This window comes from Diachasma alloeum, unplaced genomic scaffold, assembly GCF_001412515.2.
Source record: "Diachasma alloeum isolate Michigan unplaced genomic scaffold, Dall2.0 Dall_scaffold_00204, whole genome shotgun sequence".
NCBI lineage: Eukaryota > Metazoa > Arthropoda > Insecta > Hymenoptera > Braconidae > Diachasma > Diachasma alloeum.
Genome location: NW_021680369.1, coordinates 447,153 through 465,064, shown reverse-complemented (window position 1 = coordinate 465,064; position 17,912 = coordinate 447,153). Strand labels below are relative to the sequence as shown.

General features: G+C 41.8%; 1 protein-coding gene across 2 annotated transcripts in view; it reads right to left on the bottom strand.

Moving 5' to 3' along the window:
* Positions 1-17,912, bottom strand: part of LOC107036100 (spondin-1) — a gene marked incomplete at its 5' end in the record, with an annotated part of 533,388 nt that overhangs the window by 146,172 nt on the left and 369,304 nt on the right. The window contains 1 exon segment of one of the 2 annotated variants that reach the window (XM_015253840.1): positions 6,048-6,693. Coding sequence (XP_015109326.1) covers positions 6,651-6,693 — 43 coding nt within the window. 2 annotated transcript variants of the gene reach the window in all.

The window sequence follows — 17,912 nt, the reverse complement described above, 5'->3', positions numbered from 1 at the left end:
CAGAGTAGAGTTGCCATAAATCAGAATAATTATTTGAGAATCCAGTTCACAATTTTGTACACGCCATATTCGAAAAGAACTCAATTATTAATAATAAACCTTCTAGACACGTGAACATATAAATTTGCCAATTAATCGCTGATTGGAATTGATTGATGGAATTTCCATAAAAAATTTTATGTGATCACCCATTCTTGAAAAATATATTTCCACAAAAATGAATCCTAAACTACCTTTTTTTTATTCAAATACCTGCTTCCTATACTTATTTTTTGAAAATGACACTAAACCAACATACAAAATTGATTGAGTCGGTTGTGGATCATTTTCATTCCTTTTTTCAATTAACTTCCCGGTAAAAACCGATACACGGAAATATACACCCTCATATACACCCAGGAAGTTTCACTTCTGTCATGTGTCTTCAGAACACACCCTTGATTTTTTTTTTATATTCAAGACTATCGTGAGGAATAATGAGATCAATTTCGAAAATACAAACAATTTGAATGATCATTAGAAAATCAAATTAGAGAATTCATAAAAAATAATTGGACATTGTTGAGGCATGGGCCTCATCGTGTGAGATCCGGAGACCGCGCGCGGCAGCACCTCCTGGGGAGTGACTGTTTTACCGACCACGCCCCAATTAGTTGGCATCGTTTGACACCTGCCGCGACACTTGACCTACCTCAATGCACTTCCGTCTTTTTCTCAACCCACGGGCGACGAGTGCATACCGCGTGATTTTTCTCTACGAATTAATCGCTGATTATTGTGAACATCTCAACCGTGAACATTCTCTACATTGTTAATTTCGAATCGCGATTTAATTGGGCTCAAGTGACATTTATTATTTTGTGACATTCTCTACTTTTTTTGACTAGAAACTATAGTTTTTCCTTTGTGACTCTACCCGCGCGGGTTGTGAACTTTATTCTCCCTGTGAACTTCTCTACCCTTCCCCGAATCCTGGCTCTCTATCGGTTTTTTGACTAATTCTCGCCGAAACAAACATAAAATATTCAGCATGGAGGTTAGTGTAAAATTAACCATCTCTCAATACTTTATGTTTCCTTAAGATACTTAGAAGAGCTGAATCATTAATCGTTTAGTTTTAAATTTAGAATTTTTGGTGTTATATCAACGCATTATCACTCCATATTTCCTCAAATTTGCACACCCTGAGTTGTTCGAATTTAATCATTCCTCTTTCAAATGTAGGTATTGTTGAGCTCTGTCTATCACAATTAATTGAAATTAAATTCACATATCAGATGATTGAAAGAAAGTTTTTAATATACACTCGTTCGAGTTGAAAGATGAAGCCGATAGTAATTTGCGTTGGTTAGATTAATCATAAAATAATTCCAGAAAAGTTCATATTTTTAGGAAATCGGTTCTCAATTAACATTGAAAATCTAAAACGGCTGATTGAAGAAGTATAAGTATACTTGAATTGAACATAATGACATGAAACGATATTCTATGAGACAATAATCCGCAAAATGTCCATTTTGACAAATTCTGCACATCTATTAAAAAAAAATACACTATGTGAAATAATGAGCAAAATATGCACTAATGAGACTCACCGCCTAGGTATTGATTCTCCATTTTTGTCTGAAAGAACGAAAAACAAAATCAATAGAAAAACTCATCTTCCGTGATAAATTTATTAGCACCACATTCACTAGTACTTACCTGTAAAGAGTCTACGATACTACTGATCCAATTCGTGACGAGTATTCGATGTATTACTCTAATTGTGAATGAAAAAAAACATAGACCGAGGTAAAGATTCACAGAGCGAATCTGTATTGTTATTTCTGGCATTGCTCTCGCCTTCTGTTTTGATTCTATCTCTCTCGCTCTCCCTCTCTCGTACCACTCTTGCCCACTGTCCGTCAGCCGACCGATCGCTTTCTTCAACTCATGGTCATTCAATTGCGTAGCCGAATGATAAACCGCGATGGGTTAAGAGTATCAATCGTGTTTGATGAAAAAATATTTTGAATATTTTTCTTCCCCTTTCCTAGTAAAGGAAAATATATGAATTCATCCGTCAAAATTTCACCACAGAAAACAGGACGAGATATCGAGAAAATGAATACGGAAAATGCTGTATTCCGCGTGTTGAACCTCGAGGCAACATGGGATTGAAGGGCTATGGGGAGTTTGAATATTTATCTTATTCACCCCGGAACCCCATTGTTTTACATCGCTACACTATGAAAAAAAAATGGAATTTCATAAACAGTTGACAACGAATTTTCAGGACAGTGACACTGAATCCGATTTAGGGGGAAAAAAATCATGAAATTTCAGGTTTCACTGAAAATTCAGTGAACATCCAGAATTTTAAGCAGAATAAAGACCAGAATTCCTCAATTTATAATATCTAAATTTCCAATAAAATATGAATATTCAGTGCCGAATTACATTGAATTTCCAGTGAAATCTGAAATTTCATTGTATTTTTTCCCCCTAAATCGCACTCAGTATCACTGTCCTGAAAATTCAAGTATATATTTAGCGAAATTTTTTGGTTTTTTATTAATTTTCAGGGGAAAATCAAATTGAAATTTGTAGATATCACTGATTTTTCCAGGAAATTCCGAATTCCCAATGACGAAATTCCTTGAAATTTTAGTGGTAATTGAATGGACAGGGTATGATTCATTCACGTAAGAATTGTACGCATTTATGGTTGTGCATAAATCTGACATTCGAATAACACGTACACATTATCTTTTCTCATGTACACATTATATTCAATCACAAAATATTGAGATGTCAAGTTGTGCACAATGTCATTTTGTTGTGTGCTGTGACGAGGCATATTCATTTATTTTTTATTATTTTTCTACATATTTTTTCCCACTACACACTGCCCCCTAAAATGTAAATCCCGCCACCGTTGGATACCCCTTCCCTCACTTTTCCCCTCATCACCTCTCTACCGCTACCCCTGGACATCATGAAGACATCAGCCGAAGGAAGACATCAGTTCCGGCCCCACCCGATCAACTGGAGAAGCCAACGCCTCCTGGAAATTCCCCATACTGGACCCCCGAATATTCAACGCCTGCAATAATCCCCAGCGAGACATCCCTGGATTGTGGTCATCGTCACCACTCACCCGTGCTGATTGGCCCCGATTGCTCCCGAATTACAACCCGAAGGACTTCGGCACCTGACAAACCCCCACGAATCACGGAGGAAACGAAGAGACCGTCACTCGTGCAATAGCTGCCCCGTGAGTCACCACGTGCCCCGAAAGTGGTAATAGTGAAAACAGTAAAATTCGCCCGGAAGTATTGGCGGATAAAAAGAGGATTTTCGATACATCGAGCTCATCCCAGCTCTAGTATTGGTGCCCAGGAAACCCCGAGGTGGAAAGGAGGCTCTCCAGGAAAACGCCCTGGTATTTTGAAGGAGTGCAAGGCGCCGGTGGAATTCCACGTGTTCGCCAGAGTGAAGTCCCATCGTGAGTACGAGTTACCCCCCTCATTTTCCCTCTTGTCCCCACAATATTACCCTTCATACCCCCCAACGGTGAGCCTACATTCTTTTGTTTCTTCCCCATTTAGTTATTCTTCTTATATTTAGTTGCATTCCCTCGACACGACTAGCTTCTCCCCTTTTTCTGCATTAGAGTCACTCCCCTTTTTACGTGTACAAAAGTTGCCTGGCCTTACCCATAACCCTAGATCCAAGTAAAAGGCATTTCAAACGTCTTACGACGATCTAATCTGTAAATTACTAGAAATATAGATATTTAGTTAATTTTATCCCTCATTTTTCCTCATTATTTAATTGCCCTAAATCCCCCTTTTAGGAAATAATATTAATTAAATATTGAACGGTCACAGTGCACATGCGATGAATTGAGTATAAAAAATATGTACATTTAGAAAAGGGATAAATGTTGGGTGTAAATATTGTACACACACATTAATTACAAATGGAGAGTTGTACACATTTATACTTTTACGTATGAGGAACAATTATCAGTTGTACACACATGTATTTTAAACGTTCACTAAAATACTGTGTGTAGTATTTTTTGTGTACGCAATTGGATGATAAATGAGCAAGATAGTTGTGCACAAAATATCGTGCAGAACATACCGTCAAAAAATAAATGTTTGGGGCAAATATTGGGCACGCAAATTAATTAAAGGAAAAAGTTTTACATACTTAGCATTTTCCGGAAGTGCAACGAATTTTAGATGTACACGCGAGAGTGGAAAACGTTCACGAAAATAGAACGAATGCTCATTTCCAAGCACACAATCAGGTATTAACATTCTGAGTCACATATCGGCCTGTGTCGTCCTTTGTCCGGCAGAATGGGGATGGCCAATTTTTATAGTAAAGGCGTGGGGGGGTGGTAACGCTCATATCGCCAGAGGGCTATAAGATAGTTGACCATCCAGTCTAGAGATTAACCCAGAAATTGATGTAAGAATCTCCACGTAGACTGGAAACGGAAGCAAGGCACGTGGATAAAGGCAAGTTTCACCGGATCCCAGTCACAGACGAGGAAGATGAGAGAGGCTGAATCATGGTTGATCCAACGGAATTATGAATGGTGAATGTATATGACGAACTATCGTCTGAACCAAACAGCGAATTCATCTATTTTCAATTTCCGGCCCGCAGTAACACAATAGTATATAAACTTACCTATTGGGAAATTTCATTTCTGACTAATGTAGCTCACATTAGCTCGGCAGGCCTAGCCGAAGGCGAGGTTTGCAATTACATTCATCAGAAATGATATTTCTCAACGTGTGCGTTTCGTGCTTTTGTATTGCTGCGTGGAGAAGTTGGAAATAACTCACGCAACGCGTGAGTTATTTTCATTTTCCCGCACGCAGTAACACAAAAAATTTATAACTACAGAACTTTCAAGCTAAAAGGGTGTTACAATTGTCGACATGTACGTAGGGGAACGATTCATCGTTCTCAGAAAAATGAGAAGAAGAACAAAATGTCAGAATAAAAACGATTTAATGGATACAACATCAATCAACACGGCAGTTATAATTATGTATTTACAATCAAAAAGCAAATGAGTCGATTTCAAACACAAACATTTAAAAAAATCTACATAAATGAACAGAGTATAAGTACAGCATGTAACAGTGCAATGTTAAAAATTGATCTAACAAGGTATCCAGCACTCAAGAAAACATGGGAAACCAGGAATCGTCAGGGAATTCAATCGGTCTGGAGAAGCCAGGGAATAGTCAAGGAATTCCTGAAATTTTCAATTGATTGAAAAGAAAAATTTTGTTTTTATCGAATTTTAACTCATTAGAATTTTTTACTAGCCATGAACAAATTATCTGGTGCCGACCAGACAATTTTGTTTTCTTGACCTGGGAAACAGGAAAAAGTAAGANGGCTATAAGATAGTTGACCATCCAGTCTAGAGATTAACCCAGAAATTGATGTAAGAATCTCCACGTAGACTGGAAACGGAAGCAAGGCACGTGGATAAAGGCAAGTTTCACCGGATCCCAGTCACAGACGAGGAAGATGAGAGAGGCTGAATCATGGTTGATCCAACGGAATTATGAATGGTGAATGTATATGACGAACTATCGTCTGAACCAAACAGCGAATTCATCTATTTTCAATTTCCGGCCCGCAGTAACACAATAGTATATAAACTTACCTATTGGGAAATTTCATTTCTGACTAATGTAGCTCACATTAGCTCGGCAGGCCTAGCCGAAGGCGAGGTTTGCAATTACATTCATCAGAAATGATATTTCTCAACGTGTGCGTTTCGTGCTTTTGTATTGCTGCGTGGAGAAGTTGGAAATAACTCACGCAACGCGTGAGTTATTTTCATTTTCCCGCACGCAGTAACACAAAAAATTTATAACTACAGAACTTTCAAGCTAAAAGGGTGTTACAATTGTCGACATGTACGTAGGGGAACGATTCATCGTTCTCAGAAAAATGAGAAGAAGAACAAAATGTCAGAATAAAAACGATTTAATGGATACAACATCAATCAACACGGCAGTTATAATTATGTATTTACAATCAAAAAGCAAATGAGTCGATTTCAAACACAAACATTTAAAAAAATCTACATAAATGAACAGAGTATAAGTACAGCATGTAACAGTGCAATGTTAAAAATTGATCTAACAAGGTATCCAGCACTCAAGAAAACATGGGAAACCAGGAATCGTCAGGGAATTCAATCGGTCTGGAGAAGCCAGGGAATAGTCAAGGAATTCCTGAAATTTTCAATTGATTGAAAAGAAAAATTTTGTTTTTATCGAATTTTAACTCATTAGAATTTTTTACTAGCCATGAACAAATTATCTGGTGCCGACCAGACAATTTTGTTTTCTTGACCTGGGAAACAGGAAAAAGTAAGAAAGTTTTCAATGCATTTTCCACTGGACACCTTGTATGAGATAATAATTATAGAGTTATTCATAAAAGTTCCAAGAATAACTGATTGTGCCACTCCCTTTCGATCATTGTATCCATGCCATCATTCCATCGTTCTCCTCCCATCAAGTGTGGAGGTAGATATGAATTGATCCTACACAGGGGGCATTTGCGAGTGATCAATTGTCGTACGCATGGAACGCAGATGCGATGGCTGCAGGATCTCAACTTCTGGACCTTCTCTTTCGAGTCACATACGCAGCACTCCTTTGAAAAATTATTGATATTATTAATACTGTTACTAACAGTACATAAAACAGACATATATATATGAAATACGGAGGAGGATCATATTAGAGGGTAACATCAAGAATAAGGCTAGAGCTCATATAAATGGCACATGGTTAAGGGCGTTACGACCACAGAAAACATGAGAAAAATGAAGCGGATCAAATCCGAGTGATCAATGCTATTGTGATGGAACGTATGATTATTATGATTTTTATAACTCACAATAGCGGTCATAAGCATAAACCTGACCACCCTGGTTATATTGATGAGCTTGGTCAGCTTGGTTAAGTTGGTCATCTTGATCAGATTGGTCACCTCCATCAGATTGATTATGTTAGTCGCGTCCAACATAAACAATGTGACCAACATGACCAAGGGGAACGAAATAAGGGATGTGATCAACTAGGCCATGTTTGATCCATTGATCAAACATGACCATCATGAACCATATGATCAACATCATTAACAAAGTGACCAATGTAACCAAATGGTTTCCCTACAGGTATGCCCTTGACAAACAAAAAAAATAAAATGAATAATGGAATCTACTTTAAATGTGTGACGGAATTTTCGAGAATTCCGCCAACTGTACACAACTTAGTCGTAGAATTAAGTAAATCGTAAGAGTGAGTAGGTAAGTGTGAATTTATTTCGATCTTTTCGGAGAGAGAGTCGCGATTCCTTTAACCCCAAAGTTAGCACCCCTACGGAAGGGCGATGCAACACCCCTTTTAGCTCCAGCTCGTAGAAACCGGTCTCCAAGAACATCAGGAAGGGCCTCGCGGGGAAAACAACGTTCGATTTCTATAAATAATCAAATTCACGTGTCGATACACATTAAAAACGAGTAAAAAGTAAAATCTCCGGTTCAAGTAATATTAAATTTTTTGTTCTCTTTTAGTTTCAGTTATCTTTCTGGTTTACTTCGGATTTTAGGGGATAAATTTTCGGTTTTATGGTTGAGGGAAAATTTACAGTAATTGTATTTTCCTAGTTATATTTGTGTATTTTGAAATCTCGCGAATCCTGAGAGGGACGACGATCCACCGCGGTTCAGAGCCGATACACCGAGCTTCCCGGTGAGATCTCGCTGATCTCGTTGAGTGCGGCTGCTGATCACAGAGGTTGAGGTGAAATACTCACGCTCCCTGGCTAAGGCATTTCGTGGAGTCGTTGGAATCACCAGTGCAGCTGGAAGGCCATGTGGATGAACATAGCCCACTCGTCTGCATGGATCGCCATGGGCTATTCTCTCTTTAGATTTGTTCACGGTGACTCCAGGATGACTCCCGGGAGAGTGACAGCAGCGAAAAGTGCACTCACTCAGGGGTGAAGTGCATTCGCGAGGAGAAAAGGCGAACAACTGCCTTAATTCCCCCTTTCCGAACCTCCAGATAACTATCGTTCAGCCATTATGGATAAAAACCCCTTGGGTTAATTCATAAAAGATATAATTAACGGCGGAATGCCTAAAATAAGTCTAAAACCCATTTGAATCAAAATCCCCGCGTGCTCGGTTACATGAGCCCGCCCCAGCGGCAGCTAGACGGCGTGCCAGTCGCGCCACCCAGCTGAGAACCTCCGCCGGTTAGACGCAGTTTACGAGAGAGTTGGACCCGAGCAACCACTGCGATAACATCCCCGAGAATATTGACAGCGATCGAGGGAGTTGGTAGAGACCATCGCCGAGGGCCCACACGAGGAACATGGTAAGTACATTTTCATTCACCATGTGCACTCTCTCCCGAGGAGGGAAGTGCATTTATTCCCAGTGTGCCCAGTGATGACCTCCGGGAAAAGTGCACCGACGTTCACAGGAGTGACGCCGAGATGCATTCCCAACCTCCAAAACTCCTCTGAGCGGGTGGATAAATGCACCACTGAGTGCATAAAACCCTCGTTCAGCTCTCCAGACCTCTCCCGAGTGATAAAACCCCAGTGAAACCCAAGAGATAGTGAAAATGGACAGTGAGACCCAATAAAAGGCCGCACATGGCCCATGCCCTGCCATGGCGCCATTGTGCCCTCTCCACTCACCAGGAGGTCTTGTGAACAATTAATGCACCTTCTGAGTGCATAATTAGTTCACTAGGACTCTCGAGAACGCATGGGGAATGTCCAGTGCCAATTTTTAGTGGGAAAAAGTGGATAAAACAGGCCCACAAGTGCACACATGCGCCTCACGTGCCGTGGGTGACGCTGTCGTGCACATGGCGGTTTTTCCTCTTTCCAGAGCGAATTGAAGCCTCAAATGAGTGCTCTTCTAGCTCAGTAAAGTTCCCCCAAGGTTTCAATGGATTAATTTAAAATTTCTTGGAAGACGAGACCCCGAAAATCATGACATTGAAGCGCGTGAGCCCCAGGAATTTCCCTGTGACGCTACGACGCTCTTGATGGAGGACGGACTCGAATATGGGGCAAAATGGTACTCTTAAGTGACATTTGCATACTTGAGTCCCTCGCCCATTAATCGTCATTTATTATTCTGAGGAGATTCGCCGAGATCATCGCATCGGAATTGATATAGCCTTCGGATCCTCCAGCACTCCAGTTTCTGGACGATGCGGAGAGATCGTTGGCCTGGACTCTTCGGACCCCCCATTCCCTTCGCGATAACCTCTCTCTCAAGGTCAATTCACGTACTCTCACTCTCGGGAATTTAATCGAATTTAATTTTGTTAAATTTAATTGAAATTAATTTATTTTATTTATGAAGAGTAGAAATTCTATTGGAGTTGAAGTATTATTGAGAAATTGAATAAATCGCGGAGTAAATTTAAAAGTAATTCTCTCATCCCCTATTTAATTAACTTTCTGATTCTTCCTTTTGATTTTTCTGTGTCTTTTGGGTAAATTCGCGACATCCTTCCTAAGACCGAGCGACCGATCCTACCCCGCTCTCCGAATACCTCCGAGCTAGTCGAGCTAATTCCGCAACCTCTCCCTTGATCTCCCCAATTATGGCTAAGTTTTCGTATGGTTCTCTTTAATGCGGTTCGTTGACACCGCTGGAACAAAAGTCAGCTGGCGCCCGACAACATTTTTCTCGTTTTCCCGTTTATTTCGTTTATTCGGTTTTCGAGGATTTTCGTGGGGACATCGAGGAGCAGAGGCCGAAGGTGACAACACTCCGGCTGTTTTGAGTTTCCCATCGAGTTATGGATAAGTCTACGGTTTATATTTTAAGTTTTGAGGTTCACGTGGGTTAGTGCCGTCACAAATGATGTGAAAATTGATCCGCCCCGGAGATGAAGTAGCGAAGGAAATGACAGCGCTTGTATCTCGAAAGTGATTCATGGAAATCGATTCTTTAATTATTCATACTATTTTTACTCGTTTTCCCCAAACTATGAGAGGCGATGGCCACTCTTTTCCTTCTGGACACATAAAACACGCGGTTGAGGTGTTAAGAGAATCTCGCTACCATGACTGCGCAAGGCGAGGCTAGCGCACCACTGTCAATGACTCTTGTTGCGACGTACAATGCCTCAGGTCAACAGTGTAGCGTGGTAAATTTCTCCTAGAATAACCCGGACGTGACGTGACATTGCACGTGATATAAAGATTTTGATCTAACGACTTTCGTTGAACATCCGTGATAGAGAGCTAACTTCACTTACATTTACAAACATAACTAGATGTGCTCGTATCATAGTATGTGTCAATATCGGCATATGATTTGCATTAATCACAAGCAATCATAAAAGCTAACTTCACTTATATTTACAAAGATAACTAAATGTGCTCGCATTATAGTGGGTGTCGATATCCAAATACGATTCATATCCATCAAAAGCAATCGTAAAAGTCGGTGCATTCTCCTGCACTCATTTTTACAAGTGAATGTAATGGAATATTTCCTTCACACCCGAAAATATTTCTGAGAGATGGTGCATATTCACACACGCAGACTTCACCAATTCACCAATTCAGTCACATGAATTGATCCGTTTTAGGAGTCATTTTCGAGTGGAATTTTGGATAGCATGAAGATTTCAGTCAAGTTGCTGTCGCTAAGATTCGTGATAGAGAGCTAACGTGCTCACGCGAATCGATCCGTTTCACGAGTATTCTTCGAGTGGTCATTTGTGGGGTATAAAGAATCCAATTGATCGACTCGAATCGCGTTGAACATTAATGATGCAGAGTCAACTCCCTTTATGTTCACAAAAGTAGCTACACGTGCTCGTTTTCGAGAATTTAACTTTCCGTTTCTTTAAGTTTTTTGGGCGGCAACTCATTGCTCACCCAAAAATGAAAAATAAACATTCTCACGGTTTTGGGACTCCAAGACAGATATACGACCATCATTGATTCAAGTCTCACCGTAGGACTGATTACGTTAAGCAGTCTACAGCAGGAAGAACTGCATCACAATAGAAAATATCCTTAAACATAAAATAATATTCCCAAAAAAAACAACCGAAGTATGGACTGGGTCCATACGTCGCAGTATCTATATAAAAATTTTTGTCATTCCGGCCGGAAAAGTAGCGCTTCACAGACTCTACGTTGTCGTGAATCACTGCCTATGCCCGTCATAACAATAAATATTGCTCGTCACTAGGTCGGAAGTACCTTTTCTAGCGAAGATTTTCGCAGAAAAGTCCTTTCTAGGAACGAAATATACTATCCTGTCCTACTTTGCCTGGCTCCTCCACGTCTGATTTTCTTTTTCTTTGCTGGATGTTCTCCCACGATGTCCTGTGCTTCAAACACTCGAGCCTCCGCAGCTTTCTCGTATCTATCCACCTATATATCGATAAGGAGGTAATTTCAACAAACTAATTCTTTCAAAATATTCTTCATTTTTTTTCCTGTTGTTAAACGATGAAAAGGGAGGGGAAAATATTTATAGGGTCATAAGTTGATTTTCAAATTTTGCGAGAATTGTAAGGAGTTGAAGAAGTCATATGTCAGAGACAGAAATTAAAAGAACTTCTACTTCGTTTGGTGTAACATCGAGTGGTTTCACAATATCAGCAGCGAAACAGCATATTCATGCAGATCTGCATCAGCAATCAGCTGAGAAAGTTCTGCAGCATCAATCGCTCCTGGTTCCCTAGAAAGTTCTGCGCTATTCCGAGTCTCTGCGCTATCCCCATTTTCTGCAGCTTCTGCAGGTTCTGAGTTCTCTACAGGGTCTGGGTCATCTGGAGGCTCTGCAGCATTCTCAGTCTCTGCACTATCTGTGCGATATTCAGGTGCTGGAGCATGAGCAAGTTCTAGTCCTTCAGGAGGTTCTGTGGGAGGTTCTGGGTCCCTAACAGCGTCTTCAGCTCCTGTAACATCTGCAGGTTGCGCGGGATCTGCAGATTGTGGAACTGGTACAGCGACTCGACGTGGGCGACCTCGAGGCCTCCTTATCGGATGTACAGGTGGTACTACTGGATCCTCTGGAAGTGCAATTGGATTTTGATCTTCGGCCAGACGTTGACGTGGGCGGCCACGAGGCCTCCTTTGGGGAGCCCTCTCAGCAGCTGCTGCAACTCGTGGACGGTGAATTCTGGCATTTCGGGTCCCTCGTGGACCTTGCGGTGCAGGTCCATTGGGCATAAGCTTACGGTCAAAAACTGCGATTACAGTGAACAGATCAATGAGTATGTCATTAAGATCTGTGGTTATGTGCATCCACGCCGTGTCTCGTGTCTCGTGAATAGCAATATATGTGGTACGAACGATCCCCGGGTTTGGGCTTCGTGCCTCGTGCCTCAGGTCTTGTGTCTCGTGTCATGAGTTACAAGACACGAGACACGAGGCACGAGATACGAGTCACGACACACGAGACCCGAGATACGAGTCATGAGAGACAAGTCACGAGATACGAGACACGAGGCATAAGAAATGAGTCACGAGATACGAGACACGAGACACGAGGCATGAGACACGTAGCCGAAGCCCGTGGACCCTTGTAACCCTCTATATAGCGCTATCCATGAGACACGAGATACGAGATATGAAACACGAGGCATAAGACAAAGACCCAAGTCCGGGAATCTTTCGTACCACATATATTGCTATCCACGAAACACGAGACACGAGATACGAGTTACTAGACACGAGGCACGAAACATGAGACACAAGTCACGTGTCACGAGACACGAGACACGAAGCACAAGGCAGAAGCCGGGGACTTTTTGTACCGCACATATTGCTATCCACGAGACACGAAACACGCAGCACGAGGCACGAGGGTCAAGCCCGGGGACCTTCGTACCACGTATATTGCTATGCACGAAACACAAGATATGAGTCACGAGACATGAGACACTAGGCATGAGGCCCAAGCCCGAGGATCCTCCGGACCATGTATATCGCTATCGGCGAAACACGAAATACGAGTTACGAATCATGAGACACGAGGCACGAGACCCAAGCCCGGGGATCCTCTGGACCACATATATTTCCATCCACGAGACATGAGACACGAGCCCCAGGCCCAGAGATCCTTCGCGCCACTCATATTACTATCCACAAGACACGAGACAGGAAACACGAGGCACGAGACACGAGAAACGAGACACGCCATGGGTGCGAATAACCACAGCGGTAATTAAGCCTTATTTTGAGTGCCGCTTCAGTTATAACCTTCGTGAATTCTTCTTCTTCTTCTATAGAGTAATTGATTTTCCACCAATCCACCTGCAAATCAGAACATCAAAATCAATTGCTATCATACTGTGAAATTTATGAGGCGATGAACATATTAGCGCCAGGTGTAGCATCAAGGTGCTCATTTAGAAGAGCGGCTTCTGCCTCTGGTTCTGCTCCATCTCGGAATCTCTGATTTCTCTCATCATCATCAGCTGCCACACGCTGTCTTTCATCAAACTGGAAAACTAATATTTTACGATTGAGTATAATGATGCTCATCTTTGAGGAAAAATCGAAATGGTATTTTTCAATAAACCTCTTGACAGATGCATCCTCCTGAGATTTACAATTGATGTCAAAAATTCGTCAACGTCTAATCTAAAAATAATAAATGAAAATATCGTGTATTAGGATGAGAACATGCAACAAAGTTAGAGACAGTAGACCAGTAAACCCCGGATCCGGTTTTTCGACGAAAAAGCGAAATTTAATTGCTTTTAATTATTTTCAGTCAATGGTCGTTCATTTTTAGGAATGGTCTTTCCGATTGCGTTGCTCTACTGTAGATTCTTTCATCGCTATTGTAATCGTCACCGACCACTCCCAGGTGGGAAATGCCAAGCCTTGACGATTGAGCCAACCTTGGTAGAACGCTGGTTGCCAACCAGCCTTGGTATTCCTAGTGTGTGCCAATCCTGGTCCGATCGATGGACCTGGATTTAGCCAAGCTCAGTTATAGCTGACATTCTAATGTTTGGTACTAAGAGTGGTTTGACCATGGCCGAAGCTTGGCATGCCATGCTAGAACAGTGAAGTTCAACAAAGTCAGCCCTAGCTTTCTAACCTAAATGAATCCAAGCTTGTTGATATCGTTCCTTTCCAAACTCGGGGTTCTAGACTGATTTTAGCATGGCCCAAGCTCGGCTTGCCAAGCTTGAACAGAGGGGTTCAATCAAGCTGGGCCCAACCTGGGAACCTAGACAAATTCAACCTTGTTGTTATCGTTCCTGTCTAAGCTCGGGTTCGAGACTGGTTTCTGCATGGGCCAAGCTTTGGATGCTATACTGAAATTTGACGTGATTGAACAAGCTTGGCCCAACCTTGAAATCTAAGTAATTCCAAGTTTGAAAATATTATTTATCCCTGACTTTAGAGTCCCTGACTTTAGAGCCCCTGACTTTAGAGTCCCGCAGTGCGTTCAGCATGGGTCAAGTTCGACAAGCCAAGGGGGCTCAAGGTGTCTAATTCATGTAGATCCCACCTTGGAACTCACATAATTCCGAGCTTGATAATATGATATATTACCCACCCTGAGGTCCTAGACTGGCTTCAGCATAACTCATGCCTGACATCCTATGCTAGAACCCGAGGGCCTCAATTGAGCTTGACTCATGCTGAACCCAGTCCGAGAATCTACTTTCAAGGACAAATGATATTTCCAAGCTTGAAATGACCTAGATTTCAAGGATGGGCCACGCTTATTCAATCACGTTAAGTTTCAGCTTGGCACCCCAAGCTTGGACTATGCTGGTGCCAGTCTTATATTCGATGAATATGAATATGATTAACAAGCTTGGCTATGCCTATGTCTCAAGGTTGGGCGCAGATTGGTTTAATCCCTTGAATTTTAACTTTGCATACCAAGCTTCAACCATGCTAAGGCCAGTTCGGAATCCCAAGCTTCGACATAAGAGATATCAACAATATTGGATTTAATTACGTTCCACGGTTGGGCCTAGCTTGGTTGAACACCTCTGTCCTAGCTTGGCACGCCAAGCTTGGGCCATGGTGAAACCAGTCTTAGTACTTAAGATTGGAATATCAGCTATAACCAGTCGTGGATATATCCAGGTCCGTCGATCGGACCAGGACTGGCCCATGCTAGGAATAGCAAGGCTTGACAACCAGGCTTCTACCAAGCTTGGCACAATCGCCAAGCGTGGCACTTCCCACCTGGGTACTGGTGGACACACCTGTCATTTCCTGAACCTTTTTTCTCCGTGTGGGGTAGTAGTTAGGGCGTAAGAGTAGGGCTCTTGCGCATCTTCTTGGTACCATACAATCAAGATTTGAGCATGTGTAACACCTACATATATACATCACTCAGCGCTACCTATTTGGGGTTAAGTGCTACATTGAGGTGATGAGCACTGGTATGTACACAATACATGTAAAGCACTAACTTACACATAAAGAGATGCAAGAGGCAAGAAGCGTTTAGTAGTCATAGGGTTCCGCGGTTGAGGGTTAGTAATCAGGGGTTAATTGAGAATAAAAATGAAGAAATGCATTTATATGCATTTTTTTTTGCATTATTAAGATGACAAAAATTTCGGGTAGAATACTAAGCGTGGGCCAAGCTTGGCACAGTCTTGGTTGCCAAGCACTGTTTGAAGCTTGATATCCAATCATGGGCGAAGCTGATTGCCATGCTTGGCCCAACCTTGGATAGAGCTTAGCACCCAAGTCTAGCCGATGTATTACATTCAAATACTCAACCAAGATAGAAAAACAATCAAATAGAATTAGAATTTAGAGAGAAAAAAAATCCCGATCCGCCCAGCCGGGATTCGAACCCGGGTCTCCCAGTTACGCGCCGGGCACTCTTCTAACTGAGCTCCCAGGAACCATGAGAATTTCTCATTCCAAATTCAACTCAGTACACCGCCTCACCATCACTAAGCAGTAAATAAATTGAAATAGAATTAGAATTTAGAGAGAGAAAAAATCACAATAGGCCCAACCTTGGAAAACAACTTCCAGCCAAGCTTGGCAAGTATTGGCTGAAGCTAGGCCCAATCGCCACACTGAGCAAAAAAATCTGATGACAAGGATACTTACTATGGATAAGTAAATTTCAAGATTGCTGCCAAGAAAATGGATTTCTTTGCTGCATTCTCAATCAGTTAACGCCAAGGGCAGAATTACTTGCCCTACGAATATTGATATTCATTTATAAAATGTGATCAGTTTCTTTTTCAAGTAGTGATCACATTTTATGAAGGAATATCAAGATTCTTAGTGCAAGTAAATCTGCCCTTGGCGTAAGGTGATGTAGAATGCAGCAAAGAAATCCATTTTCATGTCATCAATCTTGAAATTTACTAATCCGTAGTGAATATCATTGTCAACAGAATTTTTTTTTCCAAGTGCAATGTTCACCTGAGCTGAAGCCCCAAACCTGAAACATGCGCCCAAATCACTGGGCTATTCTATCTATCTTGATATCAATAATTATTGATGCAAGGTTATAACTTTATCCATATGACTCTATCATTATCGAATACTCAGGATCATATTTCCCAGTGAAGCAAACTCTTTTTTTTCTGATGTTTTTATGAAAAAGATTCAATTCATTTTTTCCTTCTCAAATAACTGGTAAAGCTCTTGGATATAGTTTGGTCCGAGCCTGGTATAACCTTGCTTTGACGGCAGCCTTGTATATAGCTCGGTCCAAGACTGGTACAACCTAGCCTCGGCAGGCAGTCACGGCTATAGGCTGGCCATCAAGCTTTGATGTTAGACATCAATCGGATCATTCGCAAACCTTGAGAACAAGTCTTGGGCATAACTTGATCCAAGCTTGGTACTCCCAAGGCTCGGATATTAATCCTGGATCTAAACTGGTACGAGCCTGATACCCCAGGACTCATGAAGCATCCATATCCTGGTCTCACCACTGGTCCAAGCATGGGCCAGCCTAGAAATACCGAGGCTCGGCAAGCCAACGCTGTGTCTAGCCTGGCCCTGTTGTCGAGGCCTGGCATTTCCTACCTGGGCAGGAGTGTTAAAGCTCTCCTCGGTGGCGGTCAGTCTGTGTCTAAGCTCGCCTCGTGTTACACGCGACTCATAAACCTATTGCTCATTTAACATAATCCAATTCTATTATACCAAGGCCACATATAAGTATATATGTTCTTCAAACAGTCTTAAGAGAATTCGCCAATACTGCATAATATGATATGATGATACTTTAATTTTACCTGTTTAGCTCGAATTCAATCTCGAATTTCATTATGGTTGCATCCGTCAACTGGAGATTAAGTGGTCTCCAATTTCGATGACGACCTCCGTGTGTCAATGTTTTATAATCATCTACAGCTGAATCCATCAATTTGGAGAGAGCAGCTGAAAATAGGCCATTAAGGAATAGTAGATTTCGCTCTTAGGGCAGTAAAATATTTTCTAATGTATGTAACTGATATTAGCATTGGCGTCTGGATGGATGCCGTGTTCCTTATCAGCATTGTGCCGATGTTTCGCACACATTGCAGTCCACATCGTCAGGGTTATGAGCTCCAATTCTGAGCTCCGATTCTGAGCTTTGATGTCGGGCGTAGTCCTTATACACCCTTCCTTCCAATGGGGGGGTTAAAGGAGGGGGGGTAGCCAATCATTGAATTGATCAGCTGATTAATTAAATGATTAGCTAGCTCCTTCCTTCCATCCTCACGATTGTAAGAAAGGGTATGGGTAAGGGTATATAAAGACTGCCCCAGACATCGGCACAGGAGCTCAGAATCGGAGCTCATTGCCCTGAAGATGTGGACTGCGAGACGTCGGCGCAATGCTGAAAATCGACGCGGCGTCCATCCCGAAGT